The 21792-nt window shown below is 43.7% G+C and overlaps 1 protein-coding gene across 5 annotated transcripts in view; it reads right to left on the bottom strand.

Moving 5' to 3' along the window:
* Positions 1 to 21792, bottom strand: part of cdk14 (cyclin dependent kinase 14) — a 240040-nt gene that overhangs the window by 91024 nt on the left and 127224 nt on the right. For all 5 annotated transcript variants that reach the window (XM_080767195.1, XM_080767196.1, XM_080767197.1 and 2 more), the window contains 2 exons: positions 21505 to 21625; positions 12028 to 12121 (listed from right to left, as the gene is read on the bottom strand). In XM_080767195.1, the coding sequence (XP_080623321.1) occupies positions 12028 to 12121; positions 21505 to 21625 (215 nt within the window). The remainder of the gene's footprint in view (positions 1 to 12027; positions 12122 to 21504; positions 21626 to 21792) is intronic.

Below are 21792 nucleotides of genomic sequence, written 5' to 3'. Positions count from 1 at the left end.
CTGCGAATCTCTGCAAAATTCGACACCAGAGCGAACAAATAAAGAGCGAAAACGGTCGCATTTTCGCATATTTGCGCATTCACAACTGATGTGGAAGCTTGCATTGACTTTAATTGGTTTAAAAAAAATGCGAATTATTCGCACGAATAAATCGCGTCGCCAATTCGCCAGTGTGTAATGACCTTAAGAGTTACGAGTCTTACTGCGTTCGCTTCATGGGGCCAGGCTTCATGGTGCTAGGCTCTTTTACATAGACTTCTATTGGTTTGTGGACAACCGGAAGTGTACGGAATGCATTGGAGTCTATGGGCTCCAATGCATTCGCGAGTACATGAACCACGTGACCAGGATGTTTTCTGCCCCCTCAATGTCGTAAGTCTGTCTTACTCTATGGCTCTGGCTGGCAGTGGTGGAAAGTAGTATACATTTACTTACATTTAGTACTGAATTTTATACCATTGAGGTATTTGCACATTACTTGAGTATTTCCAATACTTTTACTTCTACTCCACTACATCTCAGAGGCAAATATTGTACATTTACTCCACTACAATGATTTGTGAGTACTTTTTCCACCACTGCTGGCTGGCTGCAGTCACAAGCACCTTACTCTGAGAAAGGATTCAGGAAAAAAGGAGTCTGTGGCCACGGCCATCTTGTTTACGGCTAGCTTTATGAATTAATAGAACCAAAAAATCACCAAAACAAACAAAAAAAATCTTGTCATTGGCACAGATGGGTAAAGTAGCAATCTACGAGAAATCTTGGCTTTGACAGAGATTTAGGAATCTCTGCCAGATTAGTAGGAAAGGTAAAAAGAAAATATACAACAGGATATTTCCTACATTTGTCCCATCCCACATCCACTGCTCTCTACTAACTTCATGTTAAAAATCCTATTGTCATCCCTCACCCATTTCTTTGTCCTGACTGCCATGAGTATCTTTGCAATCATCTCCTGCACTGGTCCAAAAACCCAAATGTCCCGCAGCCTCACCCCTAAACACCATCCAACCAACCACAGGCCCCGATCCTCCCCGGCCCCCACCGTCCAACCAACCAAAGGCCCCGATCCTCGCCGGCCCCCACCGTCCAACCAACCACAGGCCCCGATCCTCCCCGGCCCCCACCGTCCAACCAACCACAGGCCCCGATCCTCCCCGGCCCCCACCGTCCAACCAACCACAGGCCCCGATCCTCCCCGGCCCCCACCGTCCAAAGAGATCAGGGTCATCTCACTAAGCCCCCCCCAGACGGGCCGTCCTCTCTGGAACTGAGCGGACGGGCAGGTCGTGTGGCGCTACACGCTGTCGCTCCGCCGCTGTTTCTGAAATCATGTCATTTATTTCCTCAGCATGTACTCCCTGTATCGTTCTCTTTCTCTGTCAGTTTCACTCTCTCTCTCTCTATCTCTGGATTAATTCTCTGAATGTCAGACCTCTCTCTATCTCTCTCTCTCTCTCTCTGAGAGTGGGTGACCTGACTTGTGGAATGCCACGGGGAGATAAGTACTTTGATGTGCCGAGTACCAGGGGAGTACTTCACACCAAGCTGATATTACATGGCGATTCCATGGGGAGTTGGTGCACGAACACGAGCAAAGCCACAAGATAAACAACTCACTAAAGCAAATTATAAAAGAGCAAAAGGAAAGCTCTGACACATTGGAAAGAAGCATCCCAAAAGCAATGTAAGTAGAATGCTATCTGCCCTAAACAGAGAACACACCGTGGTATACACACTGAGCAGAAAGGCTGTCATAGGCAGACCTGTCTCCCTAGAGAAGACCCACTATGCACCCACTGCATCATAGGCAGACCTGTCTCCCTAGAGAAGACCCACTATGCACCCACTGCACACAAAATGAAGTGGAAACTGAGCTACATTTCCTAACCGTCTGTCCACTGTACCAACACCATCAGAGACACATGCTTCCCACAGATTACAATCACCCAAAGGAGAGTTTGAAAACATGACAGAAAACGTCCATATCTGCTGGGCAAAGTACAACAATGTACAAACACAGCAGCAAGATGCATGCGCTGCGGTGATAGGAGAAGAAAATCAAATGGAAAACAACCACCCTAAAGAGTAATCATTGTGTGTATGCATGTATACTGAATCGAGATCTTGACTTTCAACTGCACATACATTTTGTTTTAATGTTCCACATTTTGCTTTGGCAATCTAAACGTATGATTTATCATGGCAATAAAGCCATTTGAATTGAATTAAATTAAATTGAATTGAATTACCTGGGATGTGTACAGTAATACATGGATGTAGAGGCCATATAGGAAGGAAGAACTCAAACCCACTTTCTATGGGTCATCACCAGTCCTTACAGTATCAGCCCAGATTTAAGTGTTGCAATAGGTCTGCAAGCTCACAATGCATCCTGACGTGTGAGCTTGTAGATCTGCTAGTTTCCATGAATGACATGACGCAGGCACAGCCAATTATAAATCAGCCTTGCGTCATTACTTTTGGTGGTTTGTGATTGAAGTATTTATTTAAATGATAGCAGAGCGGCCACTGCCTGGACTAAGGGAAGGACGCCTGCTTTGCTTTCTTAAATGTAAATCAATTATAAATCAAGGCCAGTCAGATATGCATTAGCCATGGACCCCCATTAATCTCAACACGCCTTCCTTACTTCCTTCCTTCCCTCCTACAGCCTCCTGCTGCTTCCACTCTCACCATCATCCCAGGCACGCACGCACGCACGCACAGTCGCACACACGCACACACGCACGCACGCACGCACGCACGCACGCACACAAGAGCGTATGCATTTCAATCATGGAGATCAACTGAACTGGTGAATGCATCTCCGTCCAGCGACAACAACAAGCAACTGATTGTACTTGTCACACACGTGTCACATCGGGTACAACTGGCAGACAGCGGCAGCTATTTCTAGACATTTAGATTTGTGTTGTGTTACTACTGCGTGGCGGGACTGTGTGTGTGTGTGTGTACTATTCCTTACACAAACAGCAGTTATCATTATGAGCCAGAGTGGCTACATTGCCAACCTTCCCAGGTTATTGTAAATGACAGCTCTTTCACTCACAGTAATGAGAGGAGGCACCTTGTTGTCTTTTGCACGCACGCGCGCACGCACACATGCACGCACACACACACACACACATGTGCACGCACGCACACACCTGGGTCCTGGCAGGTTATTTCCTGCAGACAGAGCTGTCCATATTCATGCAGGCTGTGGAGGGGAGGTAATCTGTAGCAGGGTGACAGGTAGTTAACTCTACCCAGAGGCCTGCAGGGCCTACATGAACTCATTCCACACTGAATATGGAACTACTGTACCATGGACAGAGATAGAGAGAGACTACTGTACCATGGACAGAGAGAGAGAGAGAGAGACGGATGGACAATATAATTCTCAGTGTTAATTTACCCATCCACACCGGGAGAAGGCTCATCACACATTAATGTTCACACTTAGAATTAATGTAAGAGTTAGTATAAAACATATTTCTTTCCCTACCTTTAGGCCAGGCACGTTTATTTTATTTTGTGTGAGTAATTTGCGTTATTTTAAATTCTGTTTCTGTTATGAGTATACATATACTCTACTGTACATGCAGACTGACTGCCATTACAATGAGGCGCTGAGTTCCGTAGGTAAGTAGGTAGATAGATAGATAGATAGATATATAGATAGATAGATAGATAGGTAGGTAGGTAGGTAGGTAGGTAGATAGATAGATAGATAGATAGATAGATAGATAGATAGATAGATAGATAGATAGATAGATAGATAGATAGATAGATAGATAGATAGATAGATAGATAGATAGATAGATAGATAGATAGATAGATAGATAGCGGCCTATCTATATTCCTGGAGGAGGACAGTCATAAATATTTCAAGGTGACGTGGTGCAGCTCCCATGAATTGTCTAATCACCCCTCGCTGCCACCGGCCCGTAATTCAGGGGCTCATCCTCCTAATTGAACTACCCTGTGTGTGTGTGTGTGTGAGCATGCGTGTGTGTATGTGGGGGGGGGGGGGGGGGGTGCATGAATCCATTTATGATGGATTCATGCACACGGGCGGGCAGACGGGGGACAGGGGGAGGGGGGTTGAATAATTAATGCAGCCAATTACAGAGATGAGGGGATGAGAGGGTTGGGGGCGACGGAGCAGTCAGGTGGCCAGACAGGCAGACAAAGAGCTTCATGGGGCCGTTGTTTGGCTCAAGGGCTCAGGGGCTAAAGACACGTGTCTCGTAGATGGTAAACGGTGCATTTATATAGCGCCTTAATCCAAGGCGCTTCACATACTGTAGATTGAGCATTACATTCACACACACATTCATACACTGATGACGGCGGAAACCATGGAAGGCACCAACCTGCACATCGAGAGCAATTATGGGTTCAGCGACTTGCTCACGGACACTTCGACACTAACTCTGGGAGAGCCCACAAGGATGGAAATGGGAGCCTTGCAGTTCCCATCCGGCCACTCTACCCCTGACACACCCCCTGCTACTGCTACTATCTACTACTGAATATTGAATATCTAAGGATTGAATCGAGCCACGTATATAAACTGTCTCAGGTGCACACCAGAGCCATAGCAGACATTTACGTCGCTTTGGCTATTAACCACTATTAACTATTGAAAAATAGCAGATATAAAAGCTTGTACATCTGCTATTTTTGCAATGTTTGTTGAATGTTTAACTCATATTTGCTGCTGGGGGGGGGGGGGGGGGGGGCTGGAACAACATATTTTTCGATGGGGGTCAAATTATAATTGAGTCCATCATTCATTCTGACCCCTCCCCGAAAATCTGTCGTGACAACTTATCTATATGATTTATACATTATGGATAATTAGTATATGGACTATTAGTATGGTTATTCGTCATACTGCTCAATTTCATGTCTAGGTCCTTGACATGAAAATTGAGCAACACTCTTACAAGACATTTTGTAAAATCTGGTCTCAGGTCTCAATGGGTTAAAAGGTCTTACCACAGACTTATGTATAATACACGATATATACCTTGACATGAAAAATAGCACGATATTATGGAAAATATTCTGTTATACGAGTCAAAGTAAAGTGGTTGGCCCTGCAGCCTCAAGGCTAAAGATGTGTGTCTAAACAATGGGGAGAATGGAGAGAGAGAGAGAGAGAGAGAGAGAGAGAGAGAGAGAGAGAGAGAGAGTTGTTGATGGAGAGATGGAGACCAGTGGGACAGGAAGAGGGGCGTACGAAGCCCCCGGGCCGCCACGAGTGAGCGGAAGGAAAATCTCACACAAAAACAGTAGGACGTCCTGGAGGAGAGAGAGGAGAGAGAGGAGAGATAAGGAAAATGCCCTGGTTTTATTGATTGTCTTTTTGTGCAGAGGAGAAAATTGTTGGGGGGCTGTCTGAAGATCACATCTGTAAGAGGGTGAGGGGGGAGTAATCTCACCACCCCTTCCTTCCTATACAGCCTTCTGCTTCCACACGCGCGCGCGCGCGCGCGCACACACACACACACACACACACACACACACACACACACACACACACACACACACACACACACACACACACACACACACACACACACACACACACACACACACACACACACACACACAGACAGACAGACAGACAGACAGACAGACAGACAGGGCGGAGGAAAGACATTGGAGAAGCCCAGCAGTGGGATGGCCCGTAGCCAGTCTGGGTATAGGGGTGCAGCTGCACCCCACTTCCCCCGTCTCCCCCGTTCCAGGGAGAGCGGGTGGGTGGGAGGGATGTTTGCCTCACAGCAAGTTCCAGGTGGTTGATTGGCAGACGGGGGATTTGGGGAGGGGGATTATAATCAGAGTCTTAGACCTCAATGCTAAGGGGCCGTGAGACGTTTTATTTATTGCCAGGTGCTTCAAAAGCGCCTGGATGATTCTATACTAGCGACCTTAAAGACGACCTCAGTAGACACTTTTTCATGATTGGCAGCCTCTAGGCTGCCTGTAAGTCTATAAAACTATATGCCAACAATCAAAAACTATATGCCATAAGCCTGAGAGAATAAGTGTCTTTTCAACACTGGACTTAAAAGAGTCCAGTGTTGGAGCATGGCGAATCTCTATTGGAAGAAAGTTCCACAGGGGGGGGGGGGGCTGCCACACTGAAAGCTCTGTCCCCGAAGGTTGGCTTGACTGCCTTAAGGGACAGAGAGGAGGTCCAAGTTTGTGGACTGCAGGTTCCGTGGCACAGGAGGTCTATGGAGGAGGCCATATAGTCTAAATGCCATAAAAAGCCATAATCTGAATGCCGCAACGTGAAGCCACATTGGCTGCTGTTGTGTTGTGTGTGGGGGGGCGGCCCGGTTACGTGCGAGCCACAAACGGTGGTATAGAGACTCTGCCAGATGCAGTTAGAAAGACTGTTGTGGCGAAAGGGCCTTTCTGTGTGGAGTTTGCATGTTCTCCCCGTGTCCCCTAGGGTAGGTACCGTCACAAAAACATGCAGTAATCCTGGTCTCTAAACTACCTCCCCCTGGCCAGCCGGGGCGCCTGATGGAGGGGAAAGGAACTGTTTGGAATAACGTGTTCCTTCCACGCGCTACGTCCAACCAGGGAAACTCCCCCCCTGTCAGGTGTAAAGGAGCAACTTGGACACTCAAGCATGAAGGATGCATGAGTTAAGTCTGTTGCTCTCCCCAGGTTGGTGGAGGGTGTGTAGAGACCAGGATCACATTAGATGATTGACACAGGGGTGAAAAATGGGTTACAAAATCGTGGGATAAAAAATATATATAAAAAAAAAAGAACGACTGTTGTGTTAAGTATTATCAGTAGTTGTTTGATTAGCCTGGTCTCTGCCTGTGTTGGTGTGTTCTAATACCTACACACCACAGTGTTCCCAGCACACACACACACACACACACACACACACGCACACACACACGCACACGCGCGCACACACACACACACAGCTGCAGTGTGTTCCCAGCATAGAGAGGATTAGCCTGGGATCAAACCTTATAAGAGAGATACACAAGCACTACAATGCACCTTTCCATTATCCTCGCTGCCGGGCACAAACCTTCTATGTCCATAATTACACACACACACATATATATATATATATATATATATATAAACCTACGTTTCTTTACTAATATTTTACAGAATCACATATGGGTCAATCAAACAATAGCATACAAAAAAGTGTATGTTACCCCTTCCACCAACCCCAAAGTGAATAAACACAAATCTTCTCTTCTCTTCTGGGGGTCCGCAGCCATAAACATATCAATTTGGGGTCCTTGACATGAAAAAGGTTTGACTGTGGGTTTTATAAATATTGAACCACTAAAAGGTTAAGTAAACTACGTAAATATAAACTACACTGGATGCACTGTCTGGAACGCAGGGTTCTTCTGTTCATTTCCGTAAACAGTAAAAAGTGTTGTTACGAGGTTTACGAGGTTTCCACGCGACAGCAGAGATACGGGGCTCAGGCCTTGAGCCTGACTTAATGTCTTACCTCGACGGATGTATCATTGCTTCCGAATAAAAGCCGTGGCTGTTCTCGGTGCTCGTGTGCATTCGCGCATGTTCATTTACACAAAGCTCTGTTGGTGGAGTCGAGCCTTTCTAATCCACACGTCAATTAGACAGTCCAGTTCACACTCACACACATGCAATTAGGACTTCATACCGCACGTAATGTGTATTCTTCAGGTCGGTGGTGGACAAAAGTACATAAGTATCGGCACCATTAATTAAAAGTATATACTCTATTGAAAATAGCATATTCACAAGCTCACAACGTGTCGCATTCCATCGCAAGATAATTTGTAATTATTTTTTATAATTGCAGTGTAGTAAAGAGTACAACATTTGTCTGAGATGTAGTGCAGTGAAGGTATAAAACAGGGGTAGGCAACCTGTGGCTCATGTGGTTCTCTCCCGTGGCTCCCAGTTGCTACGGCAAAGAAGTATGAAAAGGAATAAGAGGTTTTCTTTTTCTTTTCTTTTCTTATAATTTATCATAATTTATTATTTAATTTGTAGTAGGCATAAAGTTATTCTTACATTTTGATATTGCAAAACAATGTTGCCTATATACACCAGATAAAAAAAAGAAACACATTTAATTAAGGGAAATAGAAGAACGTATTCATGATAAGACATCTATGTTTGTTTTCACCACCAATGCTGCTGCGGCTTACTGGAACAGTATACTTGACATGCTTTGAGAAATTAGCAAACAATAAAATGTAATAATAAAAGACCAGAATCACAAATAATTAAAGTTTGCTTTATTAAAGCAAACATATTTTGCGGCTCCAGATAGAATTGTAATATTTTTTTGGGCCAAAAATGGCTCTTCTGATAATAAAGGTTGCCTACCCCTGGTATAAAGTAAGTAAGTAAATGTGAATGTACTGTATTTGTTACTTTCCAGTACTCCACATGCTTCAATTAGGAGTATATATACTCTACAGCTTGTATCGTTGAGGTCGACATCCCGTCGACTTAACATTCTAGTCCTGTTGCTTTTGACAGCACATCTAAATGTATAGCTTTAGTTACAGTATTTTTAGTAAAATTCCATTTAGTTTTAGTCATATCTGAAATTATTTAGTTTTAGTCGACTAAATATCATACTATTTTAGATGACGAAATCTACAGTTGATTTTGCCAACTATTGCCAACTACATTGCATTTTGGCAGGCCTTTGGTGGCGTTGCAATGCCTTATTTTACACTTGGTTTGCGTGCTGAAAATAGCAGATCGCGCAACACATTGTGAGCTTGTAGATCTACTAGTTTCAGAGCACAACCAGACGCAACCAAACATAAAATTACTTCTTTGGGATCTCTCCTCCACTTGTTCCCTCCGTAACATTCTAGTCTAGAATTCATTTGTTGACGAAATTGTCAATACATTTGGTCTTAGTTTTAGTCATCATGTGAAAAAAAAAACTGTACAAAGGTAGTCGACGAAGTTATCACGGCTTTCTAGCCCAGGTTATTCAGTTTGTTATTGGGAATATTCCACTAACAAAGCTACAAAAAACCCACTGGCTGGAGCTCTGCCTCGATACAACGCTTCCCCGTCCAACTCAAACACTGTCCGCTTGTCGTTTGCTTTCCTTGTGTTTCTGTGTATTCAGCTGTCAAGCCGAAGGCAGAGCAGACAGATAAATATGGAAATGTGTGGGTGAACGTCGGCATGGCGGCCAGCCGTGTTCACGTAAATATAAGCCCACCTGTCAGAGGTAGCCAGACACTGACATTTTCATCCTCTTTTCTCCTCTCTCTCTCTCTTTTTCTCCTCTCTCTCTCTCTCTCTCTCTGGAAGAAAGGAAAAAAAAAACTACACACCCTGGTCTGTCTCCCGAGGCGTCGACAGGTTTGGGTCGGCGCGGAGTGCAGATTATGCGGAGTCACAGACATCTTTTAAAGGCCACACTTTGTTTGCAGAGGTATAGATAAAGGTCAGCTCTCATCGCAGACTGAGCGGAGCCTTGCCAAGCTTTCGAGAGCTGGCGTACAAAACCAACCAACCAAACGGCCCCACCCCACCCCGCCCTGCAAGCCAAGTCTGCCTCAGTTCCTCTACTTGTGTCCACGTTTAAGACCAGAGGCGATCACCGTCTGTCCAGTTCGTGTCGATTGAGTCACTGGCGCTGCTGTTCTTGCGCCACTCTCCCGCTGTCGTTATGCGTCACAGGTTTGAGTGTGTATCATTACTAAATGGACCGATCGCTGTCTGTCTGTCTGTCCACTTCCGGGTCACCAGTGAAATGCATGTTGGGACGGACACAGATTAATACTGGGACACACTTTTCCACGTAGCAGACCCACAGTCCACACGGAGAAAACAACTCAGACTTTTCCGCGTAACAGACCCACAGTCCACAAAAAACAACTCGGACCCTGATACTACTAGCTACTCTTGCGTCAGTCGACAGAACTTCTTCTTTGGGGAAGCATCGCGGCCAACGCGGGGGTTGCGTGCATGGCACGGGCACCTGAAAGCCAGCTCTGACAGTTGGACAGGGGCATGTTAACGTTTGCTGTTCATATATTCAGAACGGGTAAGGACTAGTATATATAATTGTCCTCACCATTTATATATTTCAAATATGAAGTGAAGACTATTTCCCTGACCCTCACAAGGTGTGCGTGCACCATGCATGCGTGCACAGACTCTGAATAAAGGCTAGTATTTATCTGAGGAACCTGCCTGGGGTGAATGTCAGCATCAATGCTAATCCTTCTTAGCTGTGGTTGTCCAGACGCACAGAGCGCTGCTCATCCTGTACTGTAGGAGAGAACGGGAAGCACGCACATCTCAAAAATGTCGACGGGTGCAGTACAAAAATATACATACAGGAAGAAGGTAGGAAGTCCGCACACCGTTCTTTAAGCTCCCATCAAGTTTATTTAAGGGATCAGGATTCAACGTTTCGACCCCTCCGGGTCTTCATCAGGAATTAATGATTCCATCCTGTACTGTACCCACACTATACAGTATTTTACAGAACCAAGAGAACCGTGGACAAAATTGTCCTATGAGATGTTGTGGAGAAGTACTGAAATACAGTACTTCAGTAAATGTACAGTACTTAGTTACTTTCAGCCATAAGCTATACGGCTTGGTTTCAGATAAGGTTCTCAGATAACCCCTGCATTCTGGGAACCCACAACTAAACCAACGCTAAATCAGTGTCCAAGATGGAGGAACTCTGTGCACAAATTAAACACAACAAAGATAGCATGAAAACCAGCCTTCTAGTGCTAACAGAGACCTGGCTAATGTTGGATGGAAAAAATTGAAGAATTTCACTCACTGTTTTACACCTGTGATGTGACAATAAAGATCACTGATTCTGAACTCAAACTTTCAAATGGTTTCCAAAATAGTGGAAATAGTTCCTTTTCCACCGTGGGTGCAGTTATTTTTTCCCCACCTAATATTGAACCAGTTCAGATTGTTTCCACTGAAAATGAATTGGTTCAGAACTGGAACCGCAAGAAATGGCTGCCAGTTCTGTGAAAGCAACAAGGTTCCAAGAATTGAGAACTGAACCAGTTCTAGAATCACCATAGGTTCATACTGTACTGTACCGTCTTATTTACATAGCTGTTAACAGTCTCTCTCTGCCTCTGCCCGTCTATCTATCCGTCTACCCGCCTACAGTACGCTATAAAATCCCAAGTGTTCCTTTAACCTCACAGGTCCATCTGGTTATAATTTGTGCACGCTCAGAGTTCAAACGGCTGCGGACCACGCGTGTCCTTCTCCTTGAGTTATGAGATCAAGGAGGCTGAGGCGACCCCTCTCGAACGCTTCAGAGAGGATTAACCTTTGATTTGGGAGGTCAGACGTTTAGCATATATGGCTCAAGGAGATGCTTCTCAGGGCTCACTCACCTTCACATGCTGGGACCACACACACATGCTAATAGGCTAATAATACCCAGGGGATATACTTTATGGCTTAGGTATCAAATGTGGTAGCATGCAAAGGTACAGTACCCAACAGTTACAGAGTCACTTTACTGCTTGCATAAGTTGGTTTAAAAGGTAGCGCTGCTAAGTGACATCTCTTACTTGCACAAAGGACTACAGTATGTAGAAGAGACTATAATAAATATGCTATATTCTGCCTTTTTCAAAACTGGAACCTTCGTGGAACCTTTGGCCCCCTTGGAACCCAAAGGTTCTAGGTTAAATCCCTGGCTCCCTCCTGGCTGGTGTCCTTGAGCAAGACACTAAACACATAACCTGGTTTCCTCTGCCGTCGGTGTGTGTGAAGTTGAAGTACACAAGCACATTTTGAAGGGTCGGAAAGACTAGAAAGGCACTTTATACATGCAGTCTGTTTACCGCCTGCCGCCCCCTTAAGACTATTATTTTGCAACTGCAAGCACTGGGAACATACAGTACATAAATAATCTTTTACATCCTCACACTTGTGATGTGACAACACAAGTGTGAGGATTTTTGGTGACAAGAAACCGGAACTCACCAAAAATATCCTCTCCAGCTGGTCCTGGATGTCCTTCATCCCTGGGAAGGCTGCCACTCCCTGGATCATCTCGATGAAGATGCAGCCCACGCCCCTGGAAGTCGCAAACACATTATACAGCATTAAACACACATGTTTTTGATTAGCTCTATGTGATGAAGATGTACACACCCTTTTAACCCATTTAGACCTGAGGACGATTCTACAAATGCCTTCTAAATCCTGACAGTTTTCTGAAAAACCCTATGTTTCTCCTGTCAGTCGTTCTCAAACATTTTCATGTCAAGGACCCCCAATAGTATATGTAATTGGCTGCTGACCCACATCTGAAAATATGTTGTTCCAGGGACCTCCCAGAAGCAAAGATTTGAGTTAAAAACGCTCTGAAAGAATATATTCAAATATTTGCGCCACATTTTCACGATTAAAAAGAAATAACAGACCTACAAGTTCATAGCTATGAGCTTGTAGATCTGCTATTTTTCAATAGCTAAAGTGTAACATAATGCTTAAAATACCAAAAGGGGTTCCCTCCCTAAAATGGGTTAAACACACATGTTTTTGATTAGCTCTATACCAGGGGTAGGCAACCTTTAATATCAGAAGAGCCATTTTTGGCCCAGAAAACGTATTACAATTCTATCTGAGCCGCAAAATATGTTTGCTTTAATAAAGCAAACTTTAAGTATTAGATTTTTCTGGTCTTTCAATATTACATTTTATTGTTTGCTAATTTCTCAAAGCATATCAAGGATACTGTACCAGTAAGCCAGCAGCATTGGTGGTGGAAAACAAACAAAGATGTCTTATCATGAATATTTTCTTCATTAAATTTGATTCTTATTTTTATCTGGTGTATAGGCAACATTGTTTTGCAATATCAACATGAAATAATAACTTTATGCCTACTACAAATTAAATAATAAATTATGATTAAATGTAAAAAGAAAAGAAAAGAAAAGAAAAGAAAAGAAAAAGAAAACCTCTTATTCCTTTTCGTATACTTTGCCGTAGGAGCCACGGAAGAGGGCCTATAAGAGCCACAGGTTGCCTACCCCTATCTACACTACAAGCTCAAGCTGCATTGCAGCGTGGCACATTGTGTGATCTGCCATTGCTGATGCACGACACTGGCATGCTAACAATACAATTAACCTAATTTTCCTCTAAATGCCTGACCCTAACCCCTGAATCTACCCTCAAACTTTTCCTAATTGTAAGCCTAAAGGTCATTACACAACAGGAGCAACACGGATAAACGATATGAAAATACGTTGTGATTCAGCCATTGCTGCACTAAACACAATGCCTTGCTGATACGATGGTTCTCTGTATAGATTTGCTCGATTGATTATTGTATTATTTTAACTATACTGGGGACGTCATGTCATGTCTTGGGGTTATGTTGTTTAGTGCTATATGGTTATGTGTTTACTTGGAATCTGTTGGAACAGAATGAATATGAATATCCCTGAGGGGACAATACAGACTACTATTAATAATTATTAATCTGGGGTGTCCACTGTCCACGCCGACTCCTGCAATGTCTACGGCAGTTCAGTTTAGCAATCTCCCCTGGTGTCCATCCCATAATATTACTGTAAGTGCTCTAATATGTACCGTCATAAAAGCTCCAGAACAACCATAAACCACTCTTACTCTTACTCTCCACCACTCTCCCAGTGGTGGAGAGTAACATTTATGTACATAAGTAGACATTTTAGAGTATTTGCATTTTCTTTTATATATTTTTCGAACTACACCTCAGAGGCAAATATTGTACTTTTTACTCTACAGCAATGATTTGAGTTAGTTCCTGTAGTTACTTTGAAGATTCACATTATGATTACAAAACCTACATTAATAACCACTTGAAGCCCATATTTTAAACGTTTGCTATTTGAAAAGGCAAGGTCTACACAAGGTCGTGAAGTCTGTACTTTTAACAGAGCATCTACATTGCAGTGTTTCTAGTTTTACTTAAAACACATTAAGCCCTGATGTCGATTCTACAAATGCCATCTGAATCAGTAGTTCTCACACTTTTTTACAAGCCCGCAGCACGTAAGCTTGGATATCTGCTATTTTTGAATTGCCAATGCCAAAATCTACAGTGACACAGAGGCTTTCCCAGTTTTAATGGGTAATAAAAAGTGCATCTTCCACTACACTGGCTATACCCTGTGAAAACCCCATCATTATAATTCCCACACATAGAACAACGCGTGGAATTATAATTCTTTTGCAGTGCCCACGGGGGCCAGTCCAGATAAAGACTTCACCTCACTCAGGGTTGGAAGTGATAAGCACCGAATTGACCAGATATCGTGCATGTGTGTTTTTTTGTGCTGATGACCATTAGATTGTGCTGACATCCAGCAGCATGCAGGTCATTTTGTGGTTAATGGATTATATTGAACAGTTGTGGTCTTATTCACCATCGACCTTTCCTCCCTCCCTCGCTAGTATTGGGGCCAGGGGGGTTATAGAGGTGTGGATGGATGGATGGAGGTGTGTAATGGAGATGGATGTTAGTATATTGTCAGACACTCAATGGCCGGCTGAATTTTAAGATAGGGAGAGAGAGGGTTTTCTCTCTCTATCTCTCTCTGATACACCACCCTGATACTGTGCATTTTGAGGTGTGGTGCTCAAGAGCCTTTCACCCGTAGCTGAGGTACAGAGAGCAGGGGAGAGAGAGAGAGAGCGTGAGCAAGCTCACTGGGCCAGAAAGTGAATCTGTCAGGAAACAATAGCTCTTTGACAAATGGGCCCTGACAGCAGTTTAAACGCACATGCATGCATGCATGCATGCATGCACGCACGCACGCACGCACGCACGCACGCACACACACACACACACACACACACACACACACACACACACACACACACACACACACACACACACACACACACACACACACACACACACACACACACACACACACACACACACACACACACACACACACACACACACACACACACACACACACACACACACACACACACACACACACACACACACACACACACACACACACACACACACACACACACACACACACACACACACACACTATCTCTTGTGAGGACATCAACGTTTTAGGACATCATTGAAAATAGCCAAATATTAGCAATGCTTATAAGCTCACGACGACGTGCCACACTTTTTTTTTTTAGCTATTTTGATGCGTGTGTGTGTGAGAGACAACACCGCACATTTAGTGAAAACTCATATAACCCTGCCCATGAAAATGGTCCTTACAATGTCCATTTCTTATAGCATAGTAAATAGTACGCGTGCATGCACACGCACACACACACACACACACACACACAAACAATGCCTTTGGCCCCGGCTATAAGGTACCTCTCTCATTGTGCCAGCCCTCTTAAGTAGACGTCACAATGATTTAGACTGCTCCACTAACTCTGTTCCAGCTCCAGCTATAGGTACAGGAAACAACCACATGGATACGTTCCCACCAACAGCAGCCCATTCCCCATCCATGCAACAATAAGGACTGTTCACTTTGAACAGGTCGCTGTTGGGGCACAAACCTACGGTAACTCCACGTTTCAACCTTTGAACAGGTCGCTGTTGGGGCACAAACCTACGGTAACTCCACGTTTCAACCATTGAACAGGTCGCTGTTGGGGCACAAACCTACGGTATGTCCACGTTTCAACCTTGTGTGTTTTCTCCCCCTGTAAATTAACGTGTAATTAAAGTGTGTCGTGCGAAAGTAGCAAGATGTACAAGCCTGTGTAAGCTTGTAGATTGGCAATTTGCACCATTTTACGAAGTTTGAAAATAATAATAATCATAATCGGTCTGAGTAAAAGTACAATATCACTGTGAAGAAATACTCTGTTACAAGTAAAAGTCTTTTGAAGATTTTGGTACAGCCGAAGTTTCAACTTTAAAATCAGTCAAACTAACTGTTATAATAATGAGTTGCCCATGTACATCTAAGTCTATGTACTTGACATACAGTGTACTTGATATGTATTGTGTACTGCCTGTACTGTAGCCTACTTTATAGATAGGCTACGAGAGACATCTCAGCGCCAGCAAGGTCAGCCTTGCTGCAGCCAGTAGGCACGTTATTTTGTCTCATATCTTGTTGTCACATAATTATGATCCAGCACTATTATATGTTCCTGTTTGTGTAATAAACTTTGTGAACCTTTAGCGTGATACTGTCTCGTGTCGCGTTATTGTTCTCCCGGGCCCGCCGCCGCAGTCACCGTACCAAAGGAAAACTTCAACCGGATCATCACACACCACCCAGCCGGGGCACACTACCCGTCTGTCAGAACCAGACGAGGGTCCAGTAATTAGAGTAACACTAACTAGCAGTAGTAACTAATTCAAAGCATTGTAGTAAAAGCTACAATGAGATGTAGTAGAACCTTAAAGCATTAAAAAAAGGAAACACTGAAGTACAGTAAACGTACTTCAAAATTATACTGAAGTACATTACTTGAGTAAATGTTACTTTCCACCGCTGGATATACGACCGTGGACTTTATGGAGCTTTTATGACGGTACATATTAGAGCACAAATATTATGGGATGGAAGGCAGGGTAGATTGCAAACTACGGCGAACACCCCAGGAGTCCGTGTGTGTGGCTCGTGTGTGTGTGTGTATGTGTGTGTGTGTGGGTGTGTGTGTGTAAACCCCGGACTCTCAATAAAACCACGGCTAACTGTGATTTATGGGAGTCATTAATGAGGTTGGTCCAGCATCCTCGCTTAGTTAGTTTTTAGCTATAGCGACGACGGAGCTGCGCTTCGCATAATAAAGTACACTCACTGCCTGTACTAAACGGCTTAATGCAAGGTTGTTCTACTAACTACATCTTCTGCTATTCTTAACCATTCTCAATTCTTAATAGTGGAGCATCGTGTTTATTGTTATTATTGAAAAATGGTGTTATTTTACACACCTATACTCCACCACATCACAAAGGCAAATATTGTACGTTTTACTCTACTGCAAATACTAGATACTTTTACATAATTTAGCATTACTAATATTAGTACCGGTACATTGAGTATTAACACAAACCATGCATTAACCATGCACCTATTTTATACTTTTGTCTACTTTTGTCTACTTTTACATAATAACTAGAAGTATATTTTGATGGCCAATGCTTCTGTATACTTTGACTCAAAATGTTGAATACAGGCCGTTTTACAACTGTAACATAAGATTATTACTGGAATGCTACAATTGACTGCTTAGACACCCGAGTGTTAAGTACAAAGACTTCTTCCGCCGCTGTTTGTAGGTGTGAAACCGACATAGGACTGAAAGCGCTACTCTGTCTCCTCTGTGCAGCCTCTGCTGTGATTGACACATGTCAAGGGAGGTGAGGATACCAACGGGAGATAGAAACAGAGGAGATCCTGCTCCCTCCATCTCTCTCCAGATGGATGTGAACCCATAACCTGAGGCGTCTGTGATGGATGCTTCCACTGGAGGACACAGACAGCCTGTTATCCCGACCTTTCTTCATGGCCTAGTGGCCATGCTCCTTCATGGAAGAATGCTTCTCAAGGGGACTGGGGGGAGGGGGGGGGGGACTACAGTCTGTCTGTCTATCTGCAGCCATGTCTTGGTCACTTCTTCTCATTTCTTTGTGATTAGATTAGTTTTTTTCTCTGCCACACAAGTGTGATTTAGCATGATCTTTAGATGATGCTATAGGTTCATTGTTTACCTGCTATTTATTTGAGTCCGTACACTCTTCTCTCTGAACTATATCTATGTGATTATTTACCTTGTTTATTGACTAGAGCTGTCTGCCTGTCTGTAGACATTAAGAACAAAAGACATTGGTCACTTGTTCTCACGTTTGTTTGTTTAAATTGGTTATTTTAGGTTCGTTTTTCTTGACAATGAATGTTAATGTGTGTGATTTAGTTTGGCTAAGGTGCAATATATCCTATATTTTGAAATGTACTAGCATGTTATTTAGGCATTGTTTTACCATGGTATCCTAGTTTGTTTGAGAATGGTGCATTTGGTAAATGGTGCATTTATACAGGTATAGAGCTTTTATCCAATCTTTACATTACGATTGTGTGCATTTCATTCACCCGTTCACAGTTCACACGCACGTTCATATACAGATGGCGGGAGAAACCATGCAAGGCACCAACCTGCACATCGAGAGCAATTAGGAGCTCAGCGTTCAGCGGGATCGGACTGGGAACCTCACAGTTTTCCCATCCGGCCGTTCTATACCGGCTACTCTACCCCTGAGCCATTGTAGAGAATGCTACAATGCTCTCCATGCACTCCATTAGTGTTATCATTTACCTTAAGTAAATGGAAGTCACTCTGGATGAGGGCGTCTTGCTAAATGCCTAAATGAATAATTGCAAGACTATAAGCCATGACTATACAGTGGGTCCCCACTTCAAACCCCCCCTTGTCTCCTGGCAGCAGCAATCTTTAATTGGCCACAGTGGGATGCAGCTGTGGTCCTTGGAACGGGGGAGCCGTCCCAGCAGACTGCCTGTCCAGAGGTAAGATGTGGTCACAGCTCCCCCAACAGATCTGTCAGACCACTCTGCCTGCATGCCATGGTCTGGTCCTGCAAGCTCGACCTTGTAGATCTGCCATTTTTTAATTTCGTGAAAATGTGTGCAAATCTTTAGTTCGAATATTATATTCTTTCACAACAAACGTTGTTAACTCAAATCTTTCCTTCTGAGAGGTCCCTGGAACAAAATATTTTGAGACGGGGGTCGTTCGGACCAAAAACAGATAATTCTGGGGTCCTTGACATGAAAAAATTTGAGCACAACTGATACGTATTTTTTGTAGAATCTGGTCTCAATGGGTTAAATAAACTCCACTGCAGATGCAGCCAGTACACTCGAGGAAGCATCCACATTAATCTAATTGTTTGCTCAATTTAATATCGCAGGCAGCTCATGGATAATGTGTCTCTTACGATATCCTCCACCGGCACAATCACGAGTAAGTGTTCATTTTAACTGTGAGAGTAAAATTAAATAAAAATAATTGGAGCGTAACTGAGAGTTAAATTAGCACTCAGTGTTTCAACAGTGCGGTTTATTCAGTAAAGAGAGTTCAACCACATCTGCCCACTGCTCTCCTACTCCTTTATTTATCTGCATCTGTGATTTGGTTTTAATGTGTTTCTTTATTATTGTTATATGTATTGGCGTTTATAACTGCACAGGGCGTCCTTTTAATGGCCTTCCCTGGATAAATATAGGTCAATAAAAAAGATTAATCTAATGCTGATGAAGGCTGCTCTGCTGCGCCCGTACCGTCTTGCGAAGCCAAAGTGCTGTAATGTACAAAGAATCGATAAAAAAAAGGCTTTAAAGTGTTTCGATTGGCCAGCCAATGGTTTATGGGTATGAAAGTGATATTGCTCTGATTTTATATCTGTCATCTGTCATTCATCCCCAACAGTCGTGACGGCTGATATTTGACCTTTGAGCAGAATAAATAAGTCACAATGTGGTTGCTGTACTCTGGCATAGTAGTATAGGCAGTGGAGTATTCAGCTGTGCTTCCATTAACGCTGGTATGATCAGACTTCACACTGAATCAGTCTCACTATGAGGCTCTCTCAGTGGGAGAGCCAAGCAGCTGGGACTGAAGGACATGAAAGAATACAAGACAGAGAGACCAAAAGAAAAACTAAACAAAAAGCTAGAAATGTTATGCCTCCAGTGCAAGCAGCTGCAGGTTTCTATCGCTGTCTTCCCAAACCCCGTATATTGTAATGCATGTAGTGAATATAAAAGGTGTTATAGACTATGTGTGTTTTGGGCATGCACGCACAAGCACAAGCACACGCACAGTGACCTTGACTATCTATGTACCACCAATATAATCAGTTCATTCGTGGCTCTGTACATGGTATAAGGTTGTACGTGGGTTTTAAGCCCGTCGGTATTACTGATGGTAACATCCAGTCAGAACCCAGACTTCACCTAAAAACACATTCAGCTAGAGTATTAAAGCCTCACTGTGTAATTCGTTTTAATGAATGTAATTTTGTCTTATCTGTATGGTAGAGCATGTTAATAAGGCATAACTTACAGTTGGGTGCCAGTCATTCTGATTCTGTCCCTTTATCTTTGGTGGGATTTGCGCATTGTGCGCATTTCACAATGTAGTCATTATAGAGCTATATAAAAAAAATCTCCAGGCCCTTTGACCAATCAAGCCAACAACAGAATAGGGAAGAGAGAGAGAGAGAGAGAGAGAGAGAGAGAGAGAGAGATTTTATAGTAGTGCGTTAACATAAGAATTCCTTCGTTGAAATGTCAAATTAAAATCGCTTTGCTCAAATGAATTGCTGCTATTCTATTGAGACATTTAGCTTGTATGAAAGGTCATGTCTCACCTATAGACAGAGCATAAGATTTTGACGTGATGGTGAAGATTTATAGGCAATTCACACTGAGATGGACTGAATCCGTTTCATTGGAACCGTTTCTGAATACGGTTGCCTGGTCCCCGATGGCCATGATTCACATTGCCCGAGATTCAACAGCTCACCGGGTACACTTGCATAACACACTTTAATCCTCCAGATGGCGGTGTGCTTGATGGCTGGCACGCCCGCACACTGACCATCAACTCTGCGACATTGTCTCAAATAAATCCAGACACACTGCATTGCATTGCCTCTTTTAGCTCTTTGCCGTTATACTACTTCACTGTCAGCCTGCCTGCTATTCACTGTGTCAGTCAGTTCTGTTCTCCAGTGTCGTGTTTGATATTAGTTTGCTATGGATTCTACTTTAGCATTATTGTTATTTTGTTTTACTTTGGAAACTATGCCAAGCAAAGCCCAAGAGCCACATGTAGTCCGCAGAATATAAGATCAGCGTGCACTGCGGTGCTGCGCGTATATGCAGATTCAACAGGAGACGTGCAGCGTTGAGAAATGAGCTGGTGTTACGCGTCATGCAGCGTCTGTGTGTTTTTTTTTTGACGCTTGGCTCGTCGACTAGAGATTATGTCACGTTCATTAAAAAAAACAGTCCACTTCCTTCTTTAGGTACGCATGCATTCACATTGGAACAATCCGTATCTGAATACACTTCAACGGTCCAGGGACCCGCTCCCGGGAACGGTACACATCATTCACACTAACCACAACATCTTCCAAATGGTCCCGAGTGCGCACCCGGGACCATAGTGTGAATTGCCCCTAAATTGATCCCCTGAGCAAGCAGGCAGGCTCTATTAGATCAATGATTTAAAAAAACACTTTTAAGCAGGAAACCAAGTTCAAATCTGTGGTAGTAGAGGGACGTTACATAGTGCAGCTATGTAACAATTTACACAACTCTATGAATACAGTATTCAGGAGGTGGAGGTGGATGGATGAGGGTGGGTGAGATGTGGAGTATGTATGTACGTAGAGGTTAAAAGGTGGGGTGATGGGGTTGTACCCACCACATGTCCAGACAGGTGGAGTAGTCGGTGGATCCCAGCAGGACGTCCGGGGGGCGGTACCACAGGGTCACCACCTCGTTGGAGTACGTGTGGCTGGGGACGGACTTGGCCCTGGCCAGCCCTGGAGGAGAGAGAGGAGGAGAGATGAGAAAACACCCATATACACATTACAGAGTAATATGTCTCTGTCCAGGTCCAAATCTGTTACATTTCAGGATTCAGATTAAAAAACGGCAAAATCTGCTAGCTTTGACGCTTTCGTATGACACGGCAAAACAAGCAGACACT

The sequence above is a fragment of the Protomyctophum bolini genome (assembly GCF_963924005.1).
Source record: "Protomyctophum bolini genome assembly, chromosome: 7".
NCBI lineage: Eukaryota > Metazoa > Chordata > Actinopteri > Myctophiformes > Myctophidae > Protomyctophum > Protomyctophum bolini.
The sequence above is the reverse complement of the archived record's forward strand: the minus strand, read 5'-3'. Positions and strand labels throughout refer to the sequence as shown.